Source organism: Pleurodeles waltl, chromosome 3_1, assembly GCF_031143425.1.
Source record: "Pleurodeles waltl isolate 20211129_DDA chromosome 3_1, aPleWal1.hap1.20221129, whole genome shotgun sequence".
NCBI lineage: Eukaryota > Metazoa > Chordata > Amphibia > Caudata > Salamandridae > Pleurodeles > Pleurodeles waltl.
Window position 1 is genome coordinate 1585276165 of NC_090440.1, and position 26465 is coordinate 1585302629.

The following is a 26465-nucleotide window of genomic DNA, read 5'->3' on the forward strand; positions in this document are numbered from 1 at the left end:
GCTCTGTACATCTATCCCAATGTGTGCAACTTTCTAATTTCTTATTCAAACCCTACCCAGTTAGCTGAGAAAGAGACTAATTTAATCAATATAGAAGTCCTGCTTGTGACGCAGAGGCTGGATGGTGAGACATATCTTTTTGCCAGAAAATATGCCCTACCCATACCTGGGCATTCTGATTGATTCCAACCTCAATCTTGATTCTCAAGTAGCAAAAGCGACCAAATGTTATTCCTTCTACTATAGGGCTCTGAAAATAATCTTTCCCTTTCTGTCTTTTGCTAAAGAGTGATCACAATAAATGCTTTCATTCATTGCCCACATGAATTGTGGTTTACTGAAAAGTCGAACAGGTTGCTGAGGCCCTCAAACTGCTGTATTGATTACCATTTCAAAAGAGGATTGCATTAAGTATGCATGTATTATGCATCGTGCTTTCAAGCTATTAATAGAGATTCACAACTTATATTTCAGGTACCTATATTCAGGTTTAAAATCGGGGTAGCTGATCTCTCAGAGTGCAGGGTGTTATGCCATGGAATTCCATTCCCAGGAAACCTGCGATTATTATCTTTTGTTCCGATACTAGTAAAACACAAGGCCTGGGTGTTTCCACATCACATCTTTTCTAATATTTTCTTCTGGTATGATGTTCAGCTTTCTGATAACATCTAGGAAATTTTAGGATGAACACTGATTTATAATGCTAATAGATATCCATTAGGAAGTTTTTGGCTGAACACAATGAGCAGCTGCTTGTTACCAGTGAGCTGAGTCAGCAACCTTGGTATTGATATTGATGCTGAATTACCTTTAAACACATAGGGGGTCATTTTGACCCTGGCGGTACTAGACCGCCAGGGCTAAAATGACGGAAGCACCGCCAACAGCCTGGAAGTGCTTCCTGGGGTATTACGACCGCGGCGGTAGCGCCGTGGTCGCACCGCCGGGGCCGGCGGTGTTTTGCCACAATGGCCCCAGCGGTTGTAATCCGCCAGGGCAGCGCTGCTTGCAGCGCTGCCCAGGGGATTAGGAGTCCCCCTCCCGCCAGCCTTTTCCTGGGAGTTTGAACCACCAGGAAAAGGCTGGCGGAAAGGGGAGTCGCGGGGCCCCTGGGGGCCCCTGCACTGCCCATGCCACAGGCATGGGCAGTGCAGGGGCCCCCTGACAGTGCCCCATGGAGCTTTTCACTGTCTGCATAGCAGACAGTGAAAAGCGCAACGGGTGCAACTTCACCCGTCGCACGGCCGCAACACAGCCGGCTCCTATGTTGCACCCGAGATCCCTGCTGGACCGGCGGGCGGAAACCAGGTTTCCGCCCACTGGCGCAGCGGTGATCTCCTAATGACTGTGACGGGTCAGATCTAGGTGGGCGGCTGTAGCCGCCCGCCAAGGTCGTAATGACCCCCTAAGTGGCATATTTAAGAGCCCCTAGAGCCACTGGAGCGTCACTTTTTGTGACGCTCCAGTGGCACTAAGTACTGCTCCATATTTCCAAGAAGGTGTAACGCCACTTTTTTTTGGCGTTACGCCTCCTTGTAAATATGGGCCCCTCCTATGCAGTTTTCTGTGTCAGAGGGGCGTGCAATGGATGTTGCAGTGGGTGTTTCAATGCAACACCCATTGCTTTTGACACTGCCTCAGAATTACAAGTTGTCGTAAACCTGAGGCGGCGCCACAAACGTCACCCAGGGGTGGCATGAGCATGGCAAAACAAGGATGAGTTCTTTTATTCCTCCTCGTTTTTTGCTTTTTCTATGTGTGCTGCATTCATAGAAGAAGCAAAATGCCATGGATGATTGTTTATGTGCAGGAAGGTGTCGCTTCCTGCACCTAAACAATCATTCAAAATGACGCTTTGGTACTTCTATGTGTGCTGCATTTTGCAGCACACACAGAAGTGCCAAATCGCCATTATAGATTGTTTAAGGGACGCCTTCCTGCACATAAGCAATCCATTCCCTCAACGCAGGCACCCTTGCACTATGGTGCAAAGATGCCTGTATTGGCAATAGGCAGCTTAATTCAGCACCAGCACAGGGGGAAATGCAGGGGTGCTCCATATTCTTCCAAATACGCTGCACTTCTGCGGCACTGCTTTTTTTTGCCGCAGCACCACACTGCGCCACTTTAACATAAATCTGGGCCCCAGTTTTAGAATATTTTTATGTCCTGGTTTTATAAATTTCAAATGTTAAAGCCCTTCTTCCTTTTATTGACTAAACATCATGTGACAGTAGTGAATGTTCTGATCTAAACTAAACTGTATTATCGCAAAAGCGCTTTATTTAGCTTCTCAGAAAATTATTTTAATCTGCCTCAGTTAGTTCAGTCTGTCACTTCTCAACTCATGACTCACTTCCCAAGAAGAACTCATATTACTCAGATTCTATACCAATTACATTGGGTAGAAAAAAGAACAGCTTAGTACATGCCCATCATCTACAAACGTGTGCATCAACACTTGCCACATTTCCTAGCCACCAGTAGCGGCTTGCGGGCTCGAAAGGGGCGGGGTGGCACCTGGGGGGGATCAGGAGGAAATAAATATAAAAATTTTTAAAAACACATACCTTCTCTGACGCCGAGCTCTGCTGCTCCTACCCTGCCCTGCGCCAATCCTGACGCTACTCAGAGCAGCATCAGGATTGGCTGGGAGCACCAAGGGTGGACGCTCCCAGGCAGACTGGGAGCCTGTGCAGGCTGGAGAGAGCCCTGTGCGCATGTGTGTTTGGATGGCCTGAGACGGCCGACCAAACACACATGCTCTCTAACAAAGCTTAAGATGGTTGTCTGGTAAAGGTTTTGCAGCTGGCGGGTCGGGTGACGCTCCTCCGCCCAAACAGAGGAGCCGCCACTGCTAGCCACCAAATTGTCTTTATTTACACTCATTAGAGTCTTGTGCTCAGGAAACACTTTTCATTCTCAACATTCCTGGATTTCAGACATGTAAAATTGGTCACTGAGCTTTTTCTACTATGGTGTGCCCCCATTTAATGCCTGCGTTGTGACGATGCAGCTTGCAATTATGCACTATAGACCATACACAAAACTCCAAAAAATAAATCAGTCAATGAGAGAAGTTGTTAGATTATAGTAGACTTACTGAGGGAAGTGGCCACTGCATGAAGGAATAGAAGAGGAACTCAGATTGAGAGAAAGGAAGATGTAGAGTTGTAATGCCAGACTGAATACATATCAGGGTAGAGAAACAGTAATCGCTTGAGGATGGAAAAGCAGCTCCATTAAGGAAGGAAGAAACTGCAAAACCACAAGAAAAAAGGCTCAAACTCAAATCTATGTGTGAAAGTGAAGTTTAAAGAGACATGAAATCCACTGTGTTTAGGGAAGCATACTCAGGATTGAAGAGGAGAGTGAATAAAAAGAAGAAAAACTGAGATGGGATTCATCTCTGAGAGCACTTCTGGAGATTCTTCATTTCAGCAGCATAAGAGGAATAGGGAAGAGAACATCTGTAGAGAAAAGTACACAAGTATGAGAGTAAGGCCTACAAAGAGAAGTATAGGAGAGATTAACATAATTATAAGGCTGAAATCTGAAAATTTTCAGCATGAGGTAACACCAAAGAAAATAATAGGAGATATGAGAAGGACTGTGAGAATGAAATGTCCTTCACTGACACATAAATCGGCTGGAAAGGGTTAAATGCTCCGATCACTGTTTACAGCCACAAGCACATGATACCATTAAAGCAGTATGGTGCAGGAATATTGTGGTCAGAATATTTCTGACATCATTATCATGTCCTAAATATCTTTTATAAACATATCTGTGCTTTTCTAATAATATAAAAGTACACTCAATGAGACGCTATTTTTGTAAATGGTGAATTATATTTCTGTCCACAATATTCTGACATACAATGTCAACATACACAGCAGAATGCTGCGTATTTATGCCCTTACATCTAGGATTTCCACCAGACCAGGCAGATTCAATATTTGCTGGCATTTTTTTTGCATGTTAAATATACACCGTTTTGGTAGGTGGTATTTTGATTGGATACAACATCCCTATGTTATTGTTATCTTGCAAAGACTACTGTCTTCAAATCATGGTATCATCTGCTAGCCTGTGAACAGCAGATGTACAAAAGTAATATGTAATATGTCATATTATCAATAGAACAGATCCCATTTATTTTAGTGACCTTGCATGTCCCCTTGCAAAAAGTGTCCAACTTCTATAAGGTGTCTGTAAAGCACATGCTACATCTTAGTTAAACTGTGGCCATCAAGAACCAAACACGTCATGCTTTTTGTTTTCTCATAGTTTTTTCAAACTGATCATTTTAAAGTTTGTCTTGTATTAACACATGCATTTCTGTCGGCATACCTGTAATATGTTTTTTCAATTGTAGTACAAGTATAAAACAGCCTACCGCCAGCAGCAAGGCCATCATGTGGGATTCCGAAGCCTCCAAGATGATCCCAAGTCTGTGTGGGCCATGCATGTGGCAAAGATCCAGAGCGACCGGGAGTACAAGAAAGACTTTGAGAAGACTAGGACCAAATTCAACATGCCTGTTGATATGCTGGATATTCTGTTAGCTAAGAAATGCCAGAGTTTAGTCAGTGACATTGACTACAGGCGCATTCTGCACAACTGGACGTGTTTGCCAGATCAGACTGGGTTTGTTCAAGCCCGCAAAGTGTATGAAATACAGAGTGACGTAAGTTACATATTTATGGAGTTTCAATGCATTTGGTTTTGAAGGTTTATCAAATGTGTATCAGACTATTTTCAGTATATTCTGTGAATCAAAAACATTTTAGCCAGTATCTGTTTTTCTCCATAATGTGTTTCCACTAAAATGTATTAAGATACTCAGTATCGAGTTACAATGCTGGGAGGGGGTTTGCCCATTATGAGTTTTTATCCAAAATGGAAAATACTTGTTGTAATGCCTAGTTACAGGGCTGTTTTTCACCATTTTGGTGAAAATATGCAGCCATTTTCTGCCTGCTAAGAGCAGACAGAAAGCGTCAGTAGGAGTGCCTTTTGTTGAGAGCATGCTTGTGTTGGTTGGGGCGTGCATTGTCTGCTCCCCCTGCACTGCTCCAGGATGAGAGCCTGGGCCTTGGAATGAAGCTGGACACAGCTCATTTCCTGAAAAATAGACACAGACCCTGGTGCCTAGCAGAAAGGTAAATGTGTACAGTGAGTACATCTACATGTGTAAACTTACTCTTACACTTTGTAGTAAATGTTCTACTTTTGAGTAGTCCCCACTTCCAAGTGTAAATTTACCACAAAGTGTAGACTTATATGTCAGCACCCTCTGATACAGGGGTGGAGCTGAATTCACGATGGAAGTTACTATTAGTATTAGGGAAGTGATCTCCCACTGGTAACGTATAATGGAATTTAAAACGTTTATTACCTATGAAGAAAATATAAAATATTTCTGTGTTAGAGATGAAGAGAAATTAATTTTATACATGTATTTTATAAAATGCTGCAACAGTATTAACATCATTTAAATTAAATATTTATTAATTCAAATATATTAAATAAAGTAAGTTTATGTTTTACAGATTTATTTAAATAATTACCATCCAAAGTGAAATGTTTATATTTATTTGTTCTGCAGTAAAATGCAATAAAATGTATGTAAAACATTAACATAAATTAACTAATTTAAGATTTTTCATATAAATATAAAATATATTTTTTAAACAACTTCAAAATAAATTTATTTCAACTTTGTTTCCTGTGGGGTATTACTTTAGTTCCTTTCTCCATTATTTTCTATGGGAGTGTGCTGCAGTACCAGTGGTTGGCCATGTTGTGGTGCTGGGTGTACTCCAAGTCCGTGCTGGAGTGCATTTACTACTGTTTTTGGTCCCTTTTAACAGTATTAGTTTTTAAAAGTACAGTTTGTGAATAGGAATGGGCTTACTCTTTTGTGGGTGGATGCATGCCCCTCCCTAAACCCTTTCATAACATTTCCTAAGCCACTCCTTACTGCTTCTTAAATTCCACCTATTTCATCATGTCTCCCCCATTTTCAAGCCACTCCCCTCATCCCTCCCACAATTACTCCTAAAACTTAGGTGCACAAGTGGAGATCTTTGCAGTCAAAATTGATAACTCTGCACATAAATGTTTGTGAATAACATTTTGTTGAAAGTGAACAGTACCACTAAACATACAACAAAATGCAGTTTGTAAATAGGCTCCCCTTCGTCTCCAGGACCAGTATTATCTGAGTTGTGGCTTAAAGCAAAATAGCAGATCTCACAATGAGAGGCCCAGTGTCTTAATTCATCTACATTTACACATTGTTAACAATGTTTAATGGCCATCTGCCCTAAAGTTATGGGTCTATTCTTTTTCAGAACTGTCCAAGGTGTTTGTCCATTTTTCACATCCTCAATTCTATCAGCAGGCACTCAGTGGTAGCACAGCACTAGTGATATAAAAGAATCTTTGGCACATAAACAAAATAAGATATCATGTGTATCCATGGAGGAGACATTATTGTATGTATTTGTACTAATCAGAGTTTAGCTCAGTTGAAGCTGTAGTGTGATGGAAGCTCAGAATTATTTGAGGTTAAACACAGAACACTTTGGGTGCATGTTTTCCTTCATTAAAACCTTTTGTGCTTGCTGCAGAATGTGTACAAAGCAGACTACAATGAGTACATGAAAGGTGTGGGATGGATCCCCTTCGGATCTCAGGAGGCTGAAAAGAACAAGAAAGCCATGGAGATCATTAGCGAGAAGAAATACCGACAGCACCCAGACACCCTAAAGTTTACAAGTGTGACTGACTCAATGGATATTGTTTTGGCGAAAAACAATGCCATGCAACAGAGTCATGTAAGTATTCTCTATATGTGAAGTATGTATCAGACTCCTTTATTAGGGCAGCGTCTCATTTTAGCACAACTTTATATAGAAACAGAAACATCAAAGTTTTAGCTACCAGTTATTAATGTCACCCACATCAAGAGCCTTATTTAGAGTTAGGTGGACAAATGTGACAGAGACTCTTTCTGCACAACCTGTGGTCTATTTATATTCTGGGGACTCACCATGTATCCACTTAGAAAATGCTTGTAAAGTGTGACAGAACCAATGATTCTTCCATTGCTAAAATACATTTTATAATATTCAATAAAAGAGGACATTTTCTCTGTGATGTACCTTTTTAGCCCCAGGTGTGAAGATGAAAATACCAAATACATCTAAACATAGTTGATTGTCTTTAACCAGATTCTCTTTCTGGTGAGGGCCATGAAGAACCCTGCTCCCCGGCTGTTTATGATGTCAGTGGGAAAACTGCCTGCCCACAGTCTTTTCCACAAATGTGAAAGTAGAGAACTGGGCATTGCATTGCTTCGACAATCAAAACATCAGTTTTTTTAGGAAAACAGGGTCTACAAAAATATCTTTTACTAAAACTTCTAACTTTATGTAGTGTTTGGCAGACAGGGTACTCAAATTCAAATTAAGTCATGGAGATCTCCTCCTATGGCAATTGGTTTACCGTAATGGCAGCTAATTAAAATCCCTCTTCTTTTCTGGCAGACTGATGGGTTACCTGTCACACTCTAAATAAGGCAATACATTTTTAGCAGTTCTATAAGAATGGTTAAAGCAGACTAGAAACTCAGATTACTGTTGTACCCTTTGTATACTGACATATTATTATTTTCCCTAATGTAGAAACTTTACAAAGAAGCCTGGGAGAAGGATAAGACTCGAATTCACATCATGCCAGATACTCCTGAGATCCTTCTAGCCAAAGTGAACCTAATCAACACAAGTGATGTAAGTTAAAAATATTTGTTCTGTCATTTAGATATATTTACCCAGATAAACTAAGTTGTGTACAGCGCACAGAATATGAGAGGAAAACATACTAATTAATGGATACATCACATGAAAAAAAATAAAAAGTGCAGACAATATAGAAGAACAATGAAGGCTATTTTCACATTTCAGTATGTTGCTCAAGTCAAAAGCATGTTTCACATTTACTTCCAGGCTTGTGGGTCTTGGGTAGAGAGGTGTACTGACTGTCCTTGGTGCTGAACGTGGGACCTGTGGGTGCTAAAAAATGGTACTTGTGACACTTTGTCACTTGCTGGTCGAGTTTGTGGGAGCCCACTAGGGGCTAAGCTTGCATAGGCCCATGGACCAGGGTCACCAGGCAGAACAACTCTACCTAGCTTGGGTGTACCAGGTGCAGAAGTGTGCTTGGCCATCCTTACTGAACGAGAGCTGCAACTCGACAACAGAGTCACTGGTGATGTTGGATGCTGGTGTTGCAGGGTACCATCAGGTTGCAGCATTGAGTAAAGATGGTGATGACCGGACTGGCCATCAACAAGCCTTACTAGTGGTAAGGTGGAGGAGAAGCTATCTCCCCTTTCAGAGGTCCTGGGGAAAATAGTAGCCAGCTGTAACTCGGATTAGAGCTGGGCTACACTACCCACAATGCGCCGGGCAGCCTGCTTTCGGAGGATCCCTCGGAGGGCGTTATGGCAAGTGCTTAATTGGTTCCTGCTTTTTACCTGCAGTGTGCAGGGGACTAGTGACACTAGTCCAAGGGGGTCTGGTCCTGCCTTTGGCTCACAAAGGGTTCCCACTTGCTGGGGAAATCTTACTTTGGTCCAGGATAAGTCGCAGTCGAGGAGTTTCAGAAAGGTTACCACAGATTCAGGGCATCACTCCTTTTGTTTGTGCAGGTTCCTGTTGTCGTCGATGCAGGTCTCCTTCTGTCCTTTCTTTGCAAGTTGTTGCTGATCTCAGGTTCTGTTGCCAGGGGTGCCCTTAAATCCTAGATTTTGGTGTGTTAGGGAATGGCTACTAGCTTCAGCAGCTAGTCCACCCCTGAGGTGACCACATCCGATGGGCTGTGGCACCTTTTCTACCCAGGACCCACTATTTTGCCACTTTTCAAGATGGCAGAAGTCGTCCTTGGCTATCTAGACCAGATAGCCCAACCTAGAGGTCTGGCTAGTCTTCTGGGGGTGTACGCCTCCTGACTAACTAATTTTCCCACCTGCTCCGGTGCCAGCGTGCCTGGGGGCAAGAGAGGTGCTTTGTCAATCACTGAGGGACAGCCTACTTGCATATTAGAGGCAGTGTGCACTTTGAAGCGCACTGCTTTGATGTGGCACTTCACTAGCCTTCCCTTGATGGAGGGAGGTGTGATTTCCTTCCTGTCCAGTCCTTTGTCCTGACTCCTAAGAGTATTCACACTTCTGCCTAGGGGGTCAGAATCCTGCCTAGAGGATGTTATTTAAATAGCAGAAAAACAATGAGTTTAAGGCCCATACAAAGGCCCCACATGGAAAAATAAATACAGCACCTACATTTCACTTTCCGAACACAACTGGGCATATAATAACATGTCTCTGAATAATGATGGAATAACTGCAATTGCATCCATTTAGGTGCCATTAAATGATAAATTTGCAGATTTGTGGAAGTGAACAAATTGGAAAAGTTTAGGGAGTTTCCGTAGCATGGAAAATGTAGACATGTAAATGTGTGATCTAGGACCACCTAGCCAATTGAAGAACAACAGTAAAGCAATCATACTGTAGCTCCTAATAAACAACCATACATATTTTAGGGTCTTTTAAGTTATCTTTGCCATAACAGTGATCCTAACTTATATGAATATACGTATTATGATTGCTGGAAAAGCTTCCAGCACTGTGTAGTTGGTTAGTAATGTTTACCTGAATCATACCTTAGGGTCAATAATGACTCTGAATATGTTTTTCAACAGAAACTCTATAAGCAGGGATACCAGGAGCTGAAGAAGAAAGGATACGATCTCCGTGCAGATGCTATCGCAATTACAGCAGCAAAAGCCTCCAGGGATATCGCCAGCGATGTAAGAATTGGTCTTTGGGAGTCATCCATGCTCTCATTAATGAATCCATTTCTATCTAAGCTCTGTGGTCTTATGGGTTCTCAAATCACAAGTCAGCAGTACAGTATTCTGGCACTGTGTAACTGGTCTGTTACATTATATGATGCCTGTGCCCAATATAATTGTAGAGAATTCAGATTCTGTGAAATCATATTTAATTAGGGTAGGATAATTATTATACATAATTATTCAAATAATCTTAATAGAATGCATACTGGCTTCTGTTAGTGAGGTAAAGAAGAAATGAAACTAATAGTATTTACCAGAATTTGTACTGATTTTAATATAATATAAAAACATGTTTTATGTGAACTTGGCAACTTGTGATTTTGTCATTTGTGTTTCAGTACAAACTTGTGATTTTTGTCAATTGTGTTTTAGTACAAATATAAAGCAGCCTACCGCCAACAAAAAGGCCACCACGTGGGATTCCGAAGCCTCCAGGATGATCCCAAGTCTGTGTGGGCCATGCATGTGGCCAAGATCCAGAGCGATCGGGAGTACAAGAAAGACTTTGAGAAGACTAGGACCAAATTCAATATGCCAGTCGATATGCTGGACATCCTGCTGGCCAAGAAAGGCCAGATCTTGGTCAGTGACATTGACTACAGGCGCAGGCTGCACAATTGGACCTGCCTGCCAGACCAAACCAACGTAGTACATGCCAGAAAGACATATGACATTCAGAGCGATGTGAGTACTTGCACCAACTATTTTTTTTCATAATGTGCAAACTTCCTATTATTTATTTTCATCCTTCACCTATAAACTATGATGCATGTTATGCTGAAATAATATTAAAAATGTGCATTGTTATGTTAGGACATTTAGAATATTAACTCTTTCTTCTCTCTGTATACCAATTAGATTGCTTACAAATCCGACCTTCAGTGGCTTAGAGGAATTGGCTGGTCTCCAAGTGGCTCTCTGGATGATGAAAAGAACAAGAGAGCAGAAATCATCAAAAGTGATAACAAATATCGCCAGCACCCAGACACGATCAAATTTACCAGTGTGACAGATTCACTGGAGATGGCACTGGCCAAGAGTAATGCTGAGATAATGAACAAGGTGAGAAATACTTGTAATACAGTGCCTCGTTTAATGAATAGCAGTGTGCTCTACAGACATTTTAGAGCATCTGAGATCTTTCATCATATGACCAAAATAGGCAAAAGATCCCCATGACTTGAGGGTTCTTCCAATTACACTATCATGTTATTCATTATAATCAGGTTAACATAGGTCTTTGAAATTAAGTATAACTTAAAATGTAGGATGAAAGAGTCAACCGCATAGTGCTTAGCCAAACACATCTACTTCTCGCTAACATTATGTTAGCATTGTCCAGCCCTTTAGTCTGGAGCCCTTGTTACAATCTAATATTTGCAACTAATGACTTAACAGGAGAGTATGATGTAGGCTGTGGTGCATCCACAATATCATTGATCAGCCAAAACACTTTCAAGTGATTGTATGAGGTGCTCTTGGTTAACTGGCCCAACCTCTTTTGTTTTAGAGGGCAATTAGCAAGATTTAACCCAATCCATCTTCATTGTACTAATAAGTATTTTACTTTAGCACTGATAAGCACCTGAAGCTTGCGGATGGGGCAATTTATTTAAATTTGAAATACAACAATACCTCTCACATATTCTAGATTAGAAACTACATTTAGAATGGTGATTCAGAATATGCATTTCTTGTTGAAATCCACAAAGCAGTGTCTGTGTCTCTGAAACCTTTTCGTAAAACCATACAATAATTACCGCCCAGTTGTGAATAGCAGTCATGTGGAGCATCTTTTGAATGTTCAGAGCCATTCAGTTAATAAGGCTATAGCTGGAGCAAGAGTGCATTCTGAAAAAGGTGCAACAGATTGCTATTCACTGTAGTGGAAAGAGGCTGCACTGCTGCTGGTTGTTGATTGTGTGACAAACTATCAGTGACTCAGAAGTTCCTCTGTCATTGGATGCTCTCCCCCCTGATTGGGGCTTGATGCAGACAGTGCTTGTCTTCTCAAAGGGAGCTGTAATGAAACAGGAGCTCTTGTGAGCCTGTATCGCCCTATGGCTTGCCACTGCATTTTCACATTGGAACCTTCACATTGATTGCATCCTCTTAAGTGAATGGTTTCCCTGATACAGATGATCCAGTTGGAGAATAAAGTTTCGGATGGCTGCCTTTGTGGCAGCTTTTTAGACTCCTATTAGACTCTTACCAATGCACTAATTGCAGAAATACCTATGGTTTAGGTCATTACATGTTCTTGAAGCCTTAGGGAAAACTATAAGTCTATTGATTATAATGAGGTAATTGGTCATATTTAGGATTCTACGCCTGATGGAAGGCATCTTTGTGTCTTAAGTGGAACCACTGCTGTGGTGTCTTGATTTAAGGCACAGAACATCTGCTTAGTGGATGCCTTGATTGATGCACCTTCCTGACAAAGTATTATGTTCAGTTTAAAACAAACTCACAAAGTGGCGGATGGTTCTCATGGAACAAACTTACAGTAGCTCCAATGTGTAGAGAGAGTTTTTCATATAAGTGGGGTCTACTGTGCAATTTCCCAACCCTGAAAAGCCATACCTTGCATGATTTCTTGTGTAGGGAAAACAGGCATGGTTGGCCTAACTTGCATAGAGCATGGAAACTGCCTCTAGAAACCGGCAAACCTGTTGTGGAAAGACTGTCAGATCAAGAGTTTCCGCCGACAGAGCCGGCCACAGTTCCCCCACCTCTAAATGGGGCAGGGAAACTCTGTTATTGCAGATGCATCTGTCAGTCAACCTTTAATGTACCTCATAAGTGTGTAGGCTTTCAGTGGTTGTCTCTCTGATGTCACACTTTCTTAAAGAGCTAATGCAATGTAGAAGGTGTGAATTTGTGGAACAGTGACCTTGTTAAAAGTCATTGTGATGATCTTTTCCTTTATTTTTTCTTCAGCGTTTATACACCGATGCTTGGAACAAGGATAAAGGCACAATTCACATCATGCCGGACACCCCAGAGATTGAACAAGCTAAACTCAACAAAATAAACTTCAGCGAAGTAAGTATTCATGGGAAGGGCCCTATGTAAATGCATGCCTACATATCCTTGAAGTGCAAGCATTTGTTGTGTCTAACAAATGCAACTCTTGTTAATTTTAGAAAGAATACAGGCGTGCACTGGAAAAAGACAAGGCCAAAGGTTATGATCTGCGTGCTGATGCTATTGCAATTACTGCAGCAAGAGCATCCAGAGATATTGCAAGTGACGTAAGTAAACTTGACTTCATTACCTGATTGAATTAGGGGCATGGTGAGGACAAATGTGAGCTTGAAATTATTGTTTTTAATGTAATTTAAAACAAGACATTATGGGCCTGATTATGACCTTTGCGGATGGGATACTCCCGCCATTTTACAAGTTCCATAGGATATAATGGAACTTGTAATTCGGCAGATGGGATATCCGTCACGTTTGTGACGGAGAATCCCATGTGCCATGGTCGTAATCAGGCACCATGTGTGCTGTCAAACTCAAAGCATCCAATGCCAAACACAAGCGCAACCATCACAGAGCTTCTTGAGTCTATGATGGTAGGATATTTTCATCTTATATTCTGTGGTTGTGGCTTCCAACATAGAAACAAATGTGTAAAGGGGCCATCCAGTGAAGAGGAAAAAACTGTTCTGCATGCCCAGTCCTCATCACCAGCAATCACTAACAATAGTCATTCTAGAACGCCCCCTCTGTTTGATGTCATCTGGGGTTTTGAGATCTGTTGTGGCATCATTCACCTTTTGCTCTCTCTAGTTTCCAGAATATATTCATTTTTCCCCAATGACGAAGGCTAGATTCTGCAGGAAATATTTATTGTTTCCAGAAGGAACAGAAATATTCTGAAAATGGCAGATCAGATTTGTCTGAGCTTGATCGTTACTCATTATTTTTGCTCAGGAATAGAAGCACTAAGAGAAATGCATGTGGAAGGTCAGCAAGTCTCTGAATCAACAAGTCAAAAAATCAACTGATTGGGTAACAAATTTGGCCAACCCTTTGATGATCAGTGGGCATATCATGGTGGGCTTTGCTGGTACAGCACAGAGCTGATTGTCTGTTTTGTGCACTTGCAATGCATAAAGTGAATTCATTTAATCCAGTACTTCTCTGGATAAGTGATTTATTTTCAGATAGTACAACTTGAAAACAGTAATCAGGATTTGCCTCTTTCGACTTCAGTATTTAACAGTCTCTGTCATGCACATGGTTTATGTATATTCATAACTGAACAGTTGATGAAGGCTGAAGAGCCTCAACCAGGAAGAATGCTATATTTATTTAAAATACAGTTGAATTAACCCTAGATTACAGCTGGTGAAAATATGAATGTGTTGGTAAATGTATCTCCACTAGCTCACCCTTCATAAGAAGTAAAACTATCAAAAATATAGCATTTGTCACCAAAAATAGGATCAGCTCTGATCTCGTCTTAGGCCCTCATTACAAGTGGCAGAATTACAGCCAAGGAGATAAATCCAGGTGAAATTCCACTACCCATATTTTCCCAGTGTCTCCAAACTGGGAATTATCAGGTCCCCAAACTCCGAACTCGATAATTGTGAGCTTGAAGACACATGGACCATTTCAAAAGATGGAAAGAATGTGTGTGGCAGCAGCAGTGACTGGCTCCCACCCAGCATCTGCAGGAGTATGATGGGGTGAACCGAAAAAGCTCCCCGCAGACCAGCACAAGTCTGACCTGATATCTTCCCCATGCACCTCCAACCATTGGTCCTTTTCCTGACTTTTCCTCCTATAGAGAGCAGAACTAGAAAAAAAACACATAGAAAAGGACCTGGAATATCTGGGTTCATGAGGTTATTTGTCATTCTGTGGGAATTCTTGTAACTTGTGGATTTTTGGTACGGGAATCCCTTCTGGAATCGCGAAGTCTGGTCTTTTGGTATTTCCACACCAAAATCCGTCTGAACTCATAATAAGGTCCTTAATAGTCAGTGAACATGAACTAATGTTTGTTATGATCAGTATAGTCAGCCAGAAACTATTTTTCGATACACAACCAAATACAGCCATCTTTTGTTAGGACATCTAAATGAACATCTAGAGGCGAATTTCTTCTGAAATGTATGCACAGTGTCTCCCTTTAAATTGAAACTAGGGACATCCAACAAAATAAACATCTGCTGACTTTCTTCCATTTTTTCCCCAGTACAAATATAAAGCAGCGTACCGGAAACAGCTAGGGCACCATGTTGGATTCCGTAGCCTCCAGGATGATCCCAAGTCTGTGTGGGCCATGCACGTGGCCAAGATCCAGAGCGACCGGGAGTACAAGAAAGACTTTGATAAATGGAGAACCAAGTTCAACAGTCCCGTCGACATGCTGGGAATTCTGCTGGCCAAGAAATGCCAGACTCTTGTCAGTGACATAGATTACCGACGCCCGCTGCACCAGTGGACGTGCCTACCGGATCAGAACGACGTCATCCACGCCAGAAAAGCCTACGATCTGCAGAGCGATGTGAGTACCTTTTCAGCCCTGATTGATGTCAGTTATGCAGACTATTCATCTGAGATTGTCGAAGCAGAAAGGCTTGCATCCACGCTCTTAGGCCCACATTGGAGGTCAACAAAGAGTGCTATAATGCACCTGGATCTCCAAAAAAGGGCCATGTCTGGTCGAAGGGGAGAACGATATGAAAAAAATGCCTTTCGTGCTAATTCTCGCACTATTCCACCCTGTATGACAATTTAAAGTAATGCACCGTTGCATTATTTTAGAAAACATACTATTATGCCATTAATATTTATATTTGATAAAAAATTAAGTTACAGATTTTCATTATAGTTATCATTATGGTACCACCGATTAGTAATTTTAATGTAATTTGAAAGTCATGTTAAAGCAACAAACTGGGAGAGATCATTGTATTTAGTTGAGCGGTTTTTTTTTAGAAATAAACGGCTGCATTTAAATTGTGCCTGCCGTTAGTTTGGAAAGTTTGACTTTTTACTTTCTATTTAAGAATTTTTGATGGCTCAGTAGCATTTATATTCGATGTTTACCAAAAATGAAGCACAAGGACTATAAGCTACCCCACCAGCAAAGACCATGGCAAAACAAGTATTGACAATAACACAAAGCTGGATACCAGACCTATCGATTTTTCCAATTCTCTGAATACAAATTTAAAAGTATATTACAAGTGTGAGACACCCTGGCTCAACCCCCCCTTCCTACTATTGGTCCAAGGGCTCTGGGACCTGCTCTTTCTGCCAAGCACATACATTCGTAAAACAATTGTTGGATGAATGTTTTTTTCTCCTGTGGACTCCTGCGAAATGTGACGTGTGCATTGGGTGCGCTACCAGTGAACAGATTATTAACTATATAAAGTGTTCCCACGAGTAAGTAAACACTTTAAAAGCAAAATATTGGTGAGATTTCAAGACTAAAATCGAGCAGCATCTCTCTCACTCTGTCTGTGTGGATAGGATAAGTCGGGTGCAATACCGAACATGTTTGCCTCTTTCACATGAAATACGTCTTTTACATTTTCTTTGCTTTTTTCGTTAACAGAATCTGTACAAAGCTGACCTCCAGTGGATGAAAGGCATTGGCTGGGTGCCAATTGGTTCTTTGGATGTTGAAAAGTGCAAAAAAGCCGGAGAGATCCTGAGTGAGAGGAAATACCGCCAGCCGCCCGACAGAGTTAAATTTACCAGTGTGACCGATTCCATGGAGGTCGTGCTGGCCAAGGCTAACGCAGAAATCATGAACAAGGTGAGCAGGTTCAAGGTCGGACTGGCAAACAATGGCAACCCCTGCCCACCTCGTTCTCTCTCTCTCTCTCTTTGTCTATTCGTCTTCTGCCTTTCGCATTCCCATTATTCTCTCTTTCTCTTCTTCATCTCTAATCGCTCTCTCTAGCGCTGTCTTTCTCTTCTTCCTCTCTGATCTCTCTCTCTCTTTCCCTCTACCTCTCTTATTGCGCTCTCTCTCTCACTCTCTCTCTCTCTCTCTTTCGCTTCTCCCTCTCTTTCTCTCTCCCTCTCACCCTTTCTCTTGTGCCCCCCGATCTCTCTCTCTCTTTCTCTTCTGCCTCTCTGATCCCTCCCTCTTTCTCATCTCCCTCTCAGATCTCTCTCTCTCTCTCTCTTTTTCTTCTCCCTCTCTGATCTCTCCCTCTTTCTCACTCTGTCTTCTGAAGTCCCCTGAATAGGGGGGGGGGGGGGGTCTGGAGAAAATGCGAATCCCAGTGGTAACCAATGACAAACAATCCCCAACAGTTCTGCAGTGGCATTACCATGATTAGTCCTCCTGGTTTCCACATAACTCGAAATCAGGACGGAATCCCCGTTGGTACGGAGGTATTACAGTGCAGTGGTATATATGCTACACCAAACTTTCTCTTGGTTTTCAGCAAAATGCTAAGAGAAATTCATGGATATAAATGTACTTTCGCCCCTTTTAGGTCTGGCTTAGACAAAACGTTATTAGTTCCGCAGGCCTAATGTAATAAATAATGGCAAATAATAAATACATACGTCTATTCAGCCCACTTCAGAGAGTGGCTGTTAAGTACAGAGGCCCATATTTATACTTTTTTAGCGCCGCATTACGACGCATAAGCGCCGCAAACTTACAAAATACAATTGCATTTTGTGCGTAAAAAAATGACGCAAATGCGGCGCTAAAAAGTATAAATATGGGCCTGAATGCGATGGTATTTCATCTGAGCACATGCGCCCACTTTCTAAAAAGAAGTGCACTTCAGCGCCATGGATGGTAAACAATTACCTTAAGTAACTAATATATATATATTTTTACATATTTGCACTTTTTGGCTTCCTTGTGTTTTTACACCATGTCTTCAGGTTGCAGTCATTCAAAGCCAATAGTACCTTTTTGTGCAAGTGAGAATTCTATTTTTCTGTCATGTATTAAAGCTATAAAGGGTTTCTACACCTGTTCTACCATAGAGATAACACCCCTACTGTTCTAATCACATTATATTCTATAGCTTTTTTTATTATTATTGGAAGAAACCGTCCGGGCTACGTAGCCCGTTTTTTTTCTTCTTCTTTTTATTGCATAAATTGCAATAAAAAAACAATAAATAATTGACTACTGGACCTGGACCACCTACCCAGGCCAGACCATTATGCTTTGCTAAAGAGCGTTTGTTCGCAAGCCTGAACCGAAATGTTTAAAAATATCCAAATTGTAATTCACGTATGTAGATGCCAATGTAGCTTGTAGTGTGTTACAATACCGTCCCTCAGAATTAGGTTCAGCGATGCATAAACGTCCTTGTGCCTATGTCTGTGTGGATGCGTGTTTCCCCTCGTCGGGCTACCGATAGAATGGCAGCTTTTAAGCCTTGCAAGGGCTAAGGGCCTGCTGATAGATATCAATGTTCTGACTGTTAATCCACCTATTTTCTTCGCAGCGTCTGTACACCGAAGCCTGGGATAAAGACAAGAGAACAATTCACATCATGCCGGACACACCTGAAATAACACTGGCGAGACAGAACAAAATCAACTACAGTGAGGTAACAAAGCCGCAGCTGCAGCAGCACCCCTTGCCTCCTGGATTTAGTTCTTGGCTTGTGTTTCATTGAAATGTTAAGGTGTCTGTTCATTAATAAGAATCATTCTTTCTAAGATATAGCTTCATCTGCAGGGACACCATTAATAACTTCGAAACATGAAATGATGAATGCCCTCATAAAGTCTTCGTAGAAGTTCAGTATAATGGTAGCCAGACCCGCTTGCCTATAGGTCACCATACATCAATGTGAAAGCCTCCACTCTAATCTTCCCCAAAGGCGAATTATCTTTTGGACTCCCTGGATCGTCCCTCCTAGTGTGAACACCTCCCTCCATTATTATCATTGTTCCCCGTCTTGGACATTTGTTTGATACCCTAGTGCATTCTGGGAGTTGTATTCATGTTTTGCTTGTATTGAACTACCTACAATCAGTGATCGGTCCTGGACATTTGTTTGATACCCTAGTGCATTCTGGGAGTTGTATTCATGTTTTGCTTGTATTGAACTACCTATAATCAGTGATTTGTAGGTGAAAAAATTCAGGGCTAGAGCCAGTGCCCCTGATGACCTAGAGAAAAGTGGTCACCCGACTCCATCCTCTTGTCCTCTGACTCCCCCGTCCTATAATATGCAGCTCTATGTTGTTTTATAGCTGGGTTGGGCTATGTAATTCTAGTACTACATACATACATGCATACATACATTACATGGGAACCCACGGAGGAGGAAACATGCAATATGGCTTCTGTACACCACTTGGTCTCCAGGGTTTGCACATGCTAGAGGAGGTAGATCAGATGCAAAGGAAAGAAGACAGATTGAATGGACCAAGAAGACAGTTAAAAAAAGATTTATTTTAGCTTTTTCTTGCAGTTTACCAAGTTCTCCTCTGAGTAAAGTTGATCTGAGGAGTGTACATTTTCACAAGCCATAGACTGTAGAAGTATTGCTCACACAAGACGCGTAATGTGCCAACATCAGGAGCCACGAACAGCTGTATAAAATAAATAAATGTTTTTTGAAAAATAGACTTCGCTGTTAGAGCCTCTATAAATGGTTTGCAAAGTGTACACAATATATGGCTGTAATATTTTCTGAAAATGGATGTCAGAGTAATGCTCACAAGACTGTTCTTTCAATTTCCAGAGTATGTACAAGCAAGCGCTGGAAGAATCCAAAAAGAAGGGCTATGATCTGAGGATTGATGCCATCCCCATCCAGGCCGCCAAGGCATCCCGTGACATTGCCAGCGACGTAAGCCCACTCTTTTGCATGTCTGTGTCCCTTCTCTGTGTTTTGTCTCTAGAAGCAGATTCAATGTTAGCTTTTATTCTTTGTAATTCAAAACTGGTCAAATCTCCAAAACCCATTTATTTCCTTTGCTTATGTTTTTGCTGGTCTGAATATCTTTGAAGCAGATACTCACACTGTCTACTATGTCATTGTGGTCATTAGAACAGTCTCTCAGTTGTATAGAACACATAAAGGTGAAATGTGTTGCATGTTCTCACCTGTGTGGTTTACCGTTGCTGCCTGGTGTCATACCCTGCTATGCAAAATTAATGTGGATGCCTGGATTCTCAAGGATTTTGCAATGACTTACTGGTTTTGCATTCCTTGCTTTACCCCAGAACTCCAGGAGTAAGCTAGGAGTAGGACAGAAGTACTATAAGAGTAGGTCAGCTACTGACAGCAAACTCCTTGTTAATTGGGCCCTCAGACACCTTGCACCAAGTACATGCATTGACTGCAGGAAGGGTGAACGCAATGAGTGTTTATGGATGTCATTTTGCAGGTGTGGTGTCAGGGTGCTTAGGTAGCAAGGAGTGTGGACATGGTGATGCTACTGATGGATGTTTTAAATCACATGCTACCATGGTGTCCAAGCCCACTGTGACGTTTGTGGCTTCCACAGTTTAGGTTGCTGTGGGGGCTAGTGTTATTACGTTCCAGGCATTTTGTTGTTTTCCAGATCCCCACCCAAGTTTTCCAAGCACACAGGTAGGGCCCCCCAAGTTTTCAAAGCATGAAGGTAATACATAAAATAAAACATTAACTGCCAATAACAACATCGTAGTTAGACACCTCTATCTAGCAGTGTAGTGTATTGGGGGATGTTCATAAGTATTGCTATAGTTGGTGCAGAATTTGCCCAAATGTCTTTACAAGGTGGTACAATAGGAGACTTATTAAATATGAGGCGGGAATGCTGAAGTAGCAGAAGACATATGGTAAAAAAGTGATGAAGTGATCTGTGGCTCATGACATCCAGTGAAACAGCAGACCTTGAGGGCTTAACAGAACAATTGAGTACCCAACTCATTACATAGACTGTGGGAATGTGATAAAGAGGTAGTTGGTGGTTTACTCATAGATCTGCCCTTCAGTGGCAGGAGATGATGATATTACTGTGAATATGTAGAACTCAGAGCCGAATGGGGCTGTATTTTAAGAGGGATAGAAGCATGGCTGAAGCCGATATTAGAAAGAAAGGCTTTAGGATATAGTGAATCAACCCCTTGTAAAGGGTTGTGTCACAAGGAGCCCCAGTGATTGTGGCTTCTATCTACAAGAGGCATTTAGCAGTCTGCATTGTACAGGGATAAATGGTTGATCTGTCAGGCCCAGTTATGCTGGAGGTGTTACAAGAAATGGTGCCACAGGCTAGGACGACAGTCCATCAGAGGGTGTGTGTTGAACTGTAGAGGGATATGTTGGGTGCTTAAAGGGGATTGCTGAGAAGCAAAGGCTGTGCATGAGAAGCCTGAGGTTGATGTGAAGAAGTTTCCATTGTAGTTTGTATGTTGGAGAGATTGAATTAGATGTCAGAGGCTTGCATAGGATTTAAGTCGACATATGTAATTAGTTTATTGCTTCTCTTAGAGATTGTTGGCTTGACAAGATTCTTAGTGGGACTTTGTTTTGCTCATTATTACTCCTGGTGGGGGTGATAATGGAGGGAGGAATATGAAAAGTAAGCACTGGATCCAAGTCACCGGCCTATACCAATACGTGCATGCTGGTTGGACAAGGCAGTATGTGTGACTAGATTTCTTGTCTCCGTTTCCATTTTTGGAGTAAGTTAAGGCTAAAAGGGACTTCCCTGTTTTTCTTTCAGTACAAATATAAAACAGGATACCGGAAGCAGGTTGGCCATCATGTTGGATATCGCAGCTTGCAGGATGATCCAAGGTCCGTCCTGGCAATGAACGTAGGGAAGATGCAGAGTGAAAGAGAGTACAAGAAGGACTTTGAGAAAACGAAGACCAACTTCAACATGCCAGTGGATATGCTGGATATTCTCTTGGCCAAAAAGTGCCAAACCTTGGTCAGTGATATAGATTACAGACGGCGTTTGCACCAATGGACGTGCCTCCCAGACCAGAATGACGTCATTCATGCTCGAAAGGCCTACGATTTGCAGAGTGATGTGAGTCCCATAAAGATATAAGCTGTTGTATGTTCACTGATAATTAAATGTTACTTTTTGCAGGCGAGCATTCTGCTCTGGCTTAATGTCGCTCCAATCTAAATATGCATTAAAGAGAACTAGTACTTTCTGATAATAGTTGATGATTATTAATCCACTGTCTAAGTATTGATACAAGGTCTTATTCCAGAGTGGTGACTTAGACCCAAGCTTGATGCAAATACAATAGAGTCATCACGTGACCATAATGGTGTCAAAATGATAAAGATTCACGGGGTAACAGAGTACCAACACAGTCTAGAAATAAGTCTTTCTTCCCTCTTCACTCCAGAATGACGTCAGTGCATATCTGCCGCATATATTTGAATAGAAGAAAACATGAGCATTGAGTGGACAGCTGCTTTTAGAACTCCGGACCTTTCCTCAAGCAAATTATATTTCCCTTTGCTCATTTTTCCACCAACAACGTTTGCAACTTAAAGGGGCCACAGGTGGAGGAATGAAACATAATTGTTTTAGTTATGACATGCCTGTTTTTTTTCTGCCAGTGGGATATACCCTTTTCAGAAACGACGCCTTTCTGATCAGCCAGCCTTGTTCCTCTCTATCCCCCCTTTAACATCAGTGCAGATAAGTGAATATTCACGGTTGCCTTTCATCTTGGACTATCTCATTCTAACTTGGGGTTGGTGAAATAGTGGTCACAATAGCATCTATGTATGCTATTAAGGGTAATTGTCACTTGACACTGTTCACACACTCACGGTCTTGGTTATTGTCATTAACAGAATCTGTACAAGGCAGATCTCCAGTGGCTGAAGGGCGTTGGTTGGGTGCCAATTGGTTCGCTCGACGTGGAGAAGAACAAGAGGGCGGGAGATATCTTGAGTGAGAAGAAGTACCGTCAGCCTCCAGACACACTCAAATTCACCAGTGTGACAGACTCCTTAGCGTTGACCTTGGCCAAAGCTAATGCTGAAACTATGAACAAGGTGAGCATTTTTATCTGAGCACTCAATGGTCAATATTTATTAGGAGATTAGAAAAGAGTTTAAAGAACTATTGTATGCTTAAAAACAAGTCAGAGAAACGTCCATGCAAAAAAAGAAGCGATTTATCAACAGGCAACTATCTAAGAGGTTCCATTCGAGCTGAGGAAGAGAAACCCTAGAAATCGGTGCAACTGATTGGTGGCAAACTGTACCAAAGCCTCTCAGAAGCACCATCTAACTAAGATATATCCTGATTTTTCTATATTCCAGCCAACCACTGCATGCTTGACTTCACCTGTAGTACGATATGGAACAATTCAAGATACAGCAGTTAGGACTTGAGCTTCACAATATACACAATACCGTGTCAATTACAGCTGCGAGCATAGCTAGATGGATAGATAGATTAGACAGATAGATATCTAGATAGCTAGATAGATGTGAAGCCAGCGGCTGGAATCATTAGTCACTTAGGTTGGAAAGGGTTCAGGATGATGTAGCCTCGCCATTTCCAGGTGGGGAGAGGGAGAGGCAGTGGGACTTACTTAAAATACTGTAAAAAGTTAGTGGTCATGCTAGCATGATCACCGGGTTTCTATTTGTCAAATATGCACGTAAGCAAACATCAGGCTCATATTTATACTTTTTTTTGCGCCGCATTTGCATCATTTTTTTATGAAAAAATAGTGCAAACTCACACAATATAATTTTATTTTGTAAGTTTGCGCTGCTTTTGAGTCAAAGAATTACGCAAATGCGGCGCAAAAAAGTATAAATATGGGCCTGGGCTTCTCATGTTTGCTCCTCCATTTGTAGAGGAGCAGCCACTTTTTTGTGGTTAGTTATCAGTCTGAAAATGCGCTCTTAATTCTGACTAGTGCCTGGGTACATTTTACAATTTGTTCCCAACTGCCACTATGTTAGTTTTAATCATTGCTTTTTAACCAGGTTTCGTTATGATGTTTTCATTCAGGAAAATGTTTTATTTGTAAAATGTATATCGTACCTCTGTGCACTGTAACATTCACAATTTTACATGAGCAAATTATCGAATGAACTCAGTACTTTTTCTGCCTTGTTTTGGGGTAGATCACAATAATTTCCAAGCAATTCGACTCTGTGTGTACTGCTGAAACAGCACCATGGAAAAAGACCTGCGTGGAGGCAGCTTAGAATACAAGATTGTTTTTATGAATTCCCTTCCTCTCTTAAGGTTTGTTCTTTCTTGCATCAAGTACTGATCAAAGATATTGTTGTTCCCTAGCGCTTGTACACCGATGCATGGAACAAAGACAAAACCACCATTCATGTCATGCCCGACACTCCGGAGATCTTGCTTGCAAAGCAAAACCGCGTCAATTACAGCGAGGTGAGTAATGCCAAGCAAGTATGTGACAAAGACTCCAGCTTAATTTATCCTTTTTAAATTTCGCTATTTCATTTCCTGGATTTCATAACTGGAGTTACATTGAAAGAGTGGTGTGTGATTGGTGGCAATTGTCAATAAAATATTATAATAAAACACTTATTTTTTCCCATAGAAACAGTACAAAATTGCTCTAGAGGAATCGAAGAAAAAAGGTTACGACTTGCGATTGGATGCCATCGCAATCAAATCTGCCAAGGCCTCCAGGGACATTGCCAGTGATGTAAGTATTCCCTCACTGAAGCCCCAGGGGCGGCATTCAATGCGTATTCCCTTACTGAAGCCTCAGATTCGCCTCTGAAAGCATATTCCCTCACTAAACTCCCAGAGTCAGCATGACACTAGTATTTCCTCATTCAAGCCTCAGACTCAGTTTTGAACGCATCTGGCCTCACTAAAGAATCAGCTTCTGATTCAAATGTGTGTTCCCTCACCAAAGCCTGTCAGCTTCAAATGCCTATTTCCTCACTAAAGCCCGAGTCAGCTTTAAATGCGTATTCCCTCACTAAAGTCTGAGAGTCAAGTTTGAATGCATAAAGTCTCATACTCAGCTTCAACTGCATCGCCTTTGGCCGTGTGATGGTAATAATTTTACTTGTGCGATTAATAAAAACCATTGCAATCAGCTGCAAAGCGAAGAATGAAACAGCACTGTCAATTTATTTAAGAAAATCAAATGATACAAAAACACAGGAAACCAAAGTTAAAAGCCCCCAAGATAGCCTAAAAAGCAAAAGAACTACCACAGCCAGATGAAATTAAATGCTGCAATATTTTGTTTTTGCTAACAGTAGAGTGGGGCAGGGGAATGTGGCCTGCCACACACCCCACCAGACCTGATAGGTCTGCCTTCTATGGGCGACTCACTGTTTTATTGCAATAGTTCGAAACTCAGTGGCCAAAATACCTGAGACAATAAAGAATTGAAGTGAGGTGCAGATAGTCATAAGGCGTAATGTTGAAACAATAAAGACGCAAAGAGGAAGAGACAAACACATAAGAGGTATTATATATGTGCTGCTTTCTAGCTTTCCCCTTGATTACTTGTGGCATGTGTGACCAAGATGCCTGCTTTTAGGATTCATTTTGCGAAACATGCCGTATATTGAGGAGCAGCCCCTTGCTTGGTGACAGGACCTGGTGCCATTAGCGTTAAAGATGTTCGGAGGTAAATTTTGCACCCAGGTAGCAAAGCTGGGCATATGCAGAGTATATCTAGGAAGTTCTCCTGGGGGTATGAACAGAGCTCGCATCCAGCAATGTTTGACGGTTGAAGCCGTTTTGGAACTGCGTCGAGTGAAGGCAGCACCCTGAGTCTGGCATGGAGCACTTTCATTTTTAGAAGCTTTTTTTACCAAGGCAACCATATACGGCTGTGGAGATGGAGACTTATACGTATTAATAGATATGTATGTGTGAGAGCTTAGTCTAAACTTAGCCTTATCATTTAACCAAGAGAACTGCTTGAGTTGTTTATTCAAAGCTTGCTTAAAAGCTCGATGTGATCGTTTTTTTTAGTCAAAGTTGCTCGGCATGCAAGCATTTAATTGTCGCCTCGATTCTCTCCGACCAAGAGTTTGACAGGGGCCTATATCTTGCCTTATCAGGGCTTTCAATTAATTTGGCTTTGCCTGCCTCAGCAGTGAGACATATATTTGAGAAAGGTGCCGGCTTGTACCAGTTCTTGATCCTGGAGGCCGAATACCAGCCTCATTTGTGCCGAAGGGGTACTTTGTGGTAGTAGAAAAATAAGGCAGAGGGCTTTGCTCTGTGCTGCGTTCAAGAAGCAAGCAAACTTGCCAGGAAAAACTTCCAAGCTGTATGGCAATGTTAGAAGGAACTTTGCCTTGATCGCAGTAATCAGCAGCAGCCAGGTTCGACTTTGCAATTTGGTTGCCAGGACTTGTAAAGCTGCGATTTCAGATGCCATCCTTGCTTTCAAGGTGCTAAGATGCAGGCGATGTGACCAGCGCTCCTGTAGCCAAACACTGAGGTATTTTTAGTTACCACTTCTGCCCAATGGGCTTCCCCCATAATACCACTGCTTTTTCTTGACTACATGTTTGCCAAAACTGACTACTTCGGTTTTCTCAAGGTTAGGCTTGTCATTCCTGCTGACATGCCTT

At 41.7% G+C, this 26465-nt stretch overlaps 1 protein-coding gene across 26 annotated transcripts in view; it reads left to right on the forward strand.

Moving 5' to 3' along the window:
* NEB (nebulin) overlaps positions 1 to 26465 on the forward strand; it is a 375459-nt gene that overhangs the window by 153313 nt on the left and 195681 nt on the right. For all 26 annotated transcript variants that reach the window (XM_069225183.1, XM_069225192.1, XM_069225189.1 and 23 more), the window contains 16 exons: positions 4382 to 4693; positions 6642 to 6848; positions 7698 to 7802; positions 9775 to 9882; positions 10303 to 10614; positions 10789 to 10992; positions 12871 to 12975; positions 13077 to 13184; positions 15143 to 15454; positions 16514 to 16717; positions 18387 to 18491; positions 19638 to 19745; positions 21610 to 21921; positions 22710 to 22913; positions 24178 to 24282; positions 24455 to 24562. In XM_069225183.1, the coding sequence (XP_069081284.1) occupies positions 4382 to 4693; positions 6642 to 6848; positions 7698 to 7802; positions 9775 to 9882; positions 10303 to 10614; positions 10789 to 10992; positions 12871 to 12975; positions 13077 to 13184; positions 15143 to 15454; positions 16514 to 16717; positions 18387 to 18491; positions 19638 to 19745; positions 21610 to 21921; positions 22710 to 22913; positions 24178 to 24282; positions 24455 to 24562 (2919 nt within the window). The remainder of the gene's footprint in view (positions 1 to 4381; positions 4694 to 6641; positions 6849 to 7697; positions 7803 to 9774; positions 9883 to 10302; positions 10615 to 10788; positions 10993 to 12870; positions 12976 to 13076; positions 13185 to 15142; positions 15455 to 16513; positions 16718 to 18386; positions 18492 to 19637; positions 19746 to 21609; positions 21922 to 22709; positions 22914 to 24177; positions 24283 to 24454; positions 24563 to 26465) is intronic.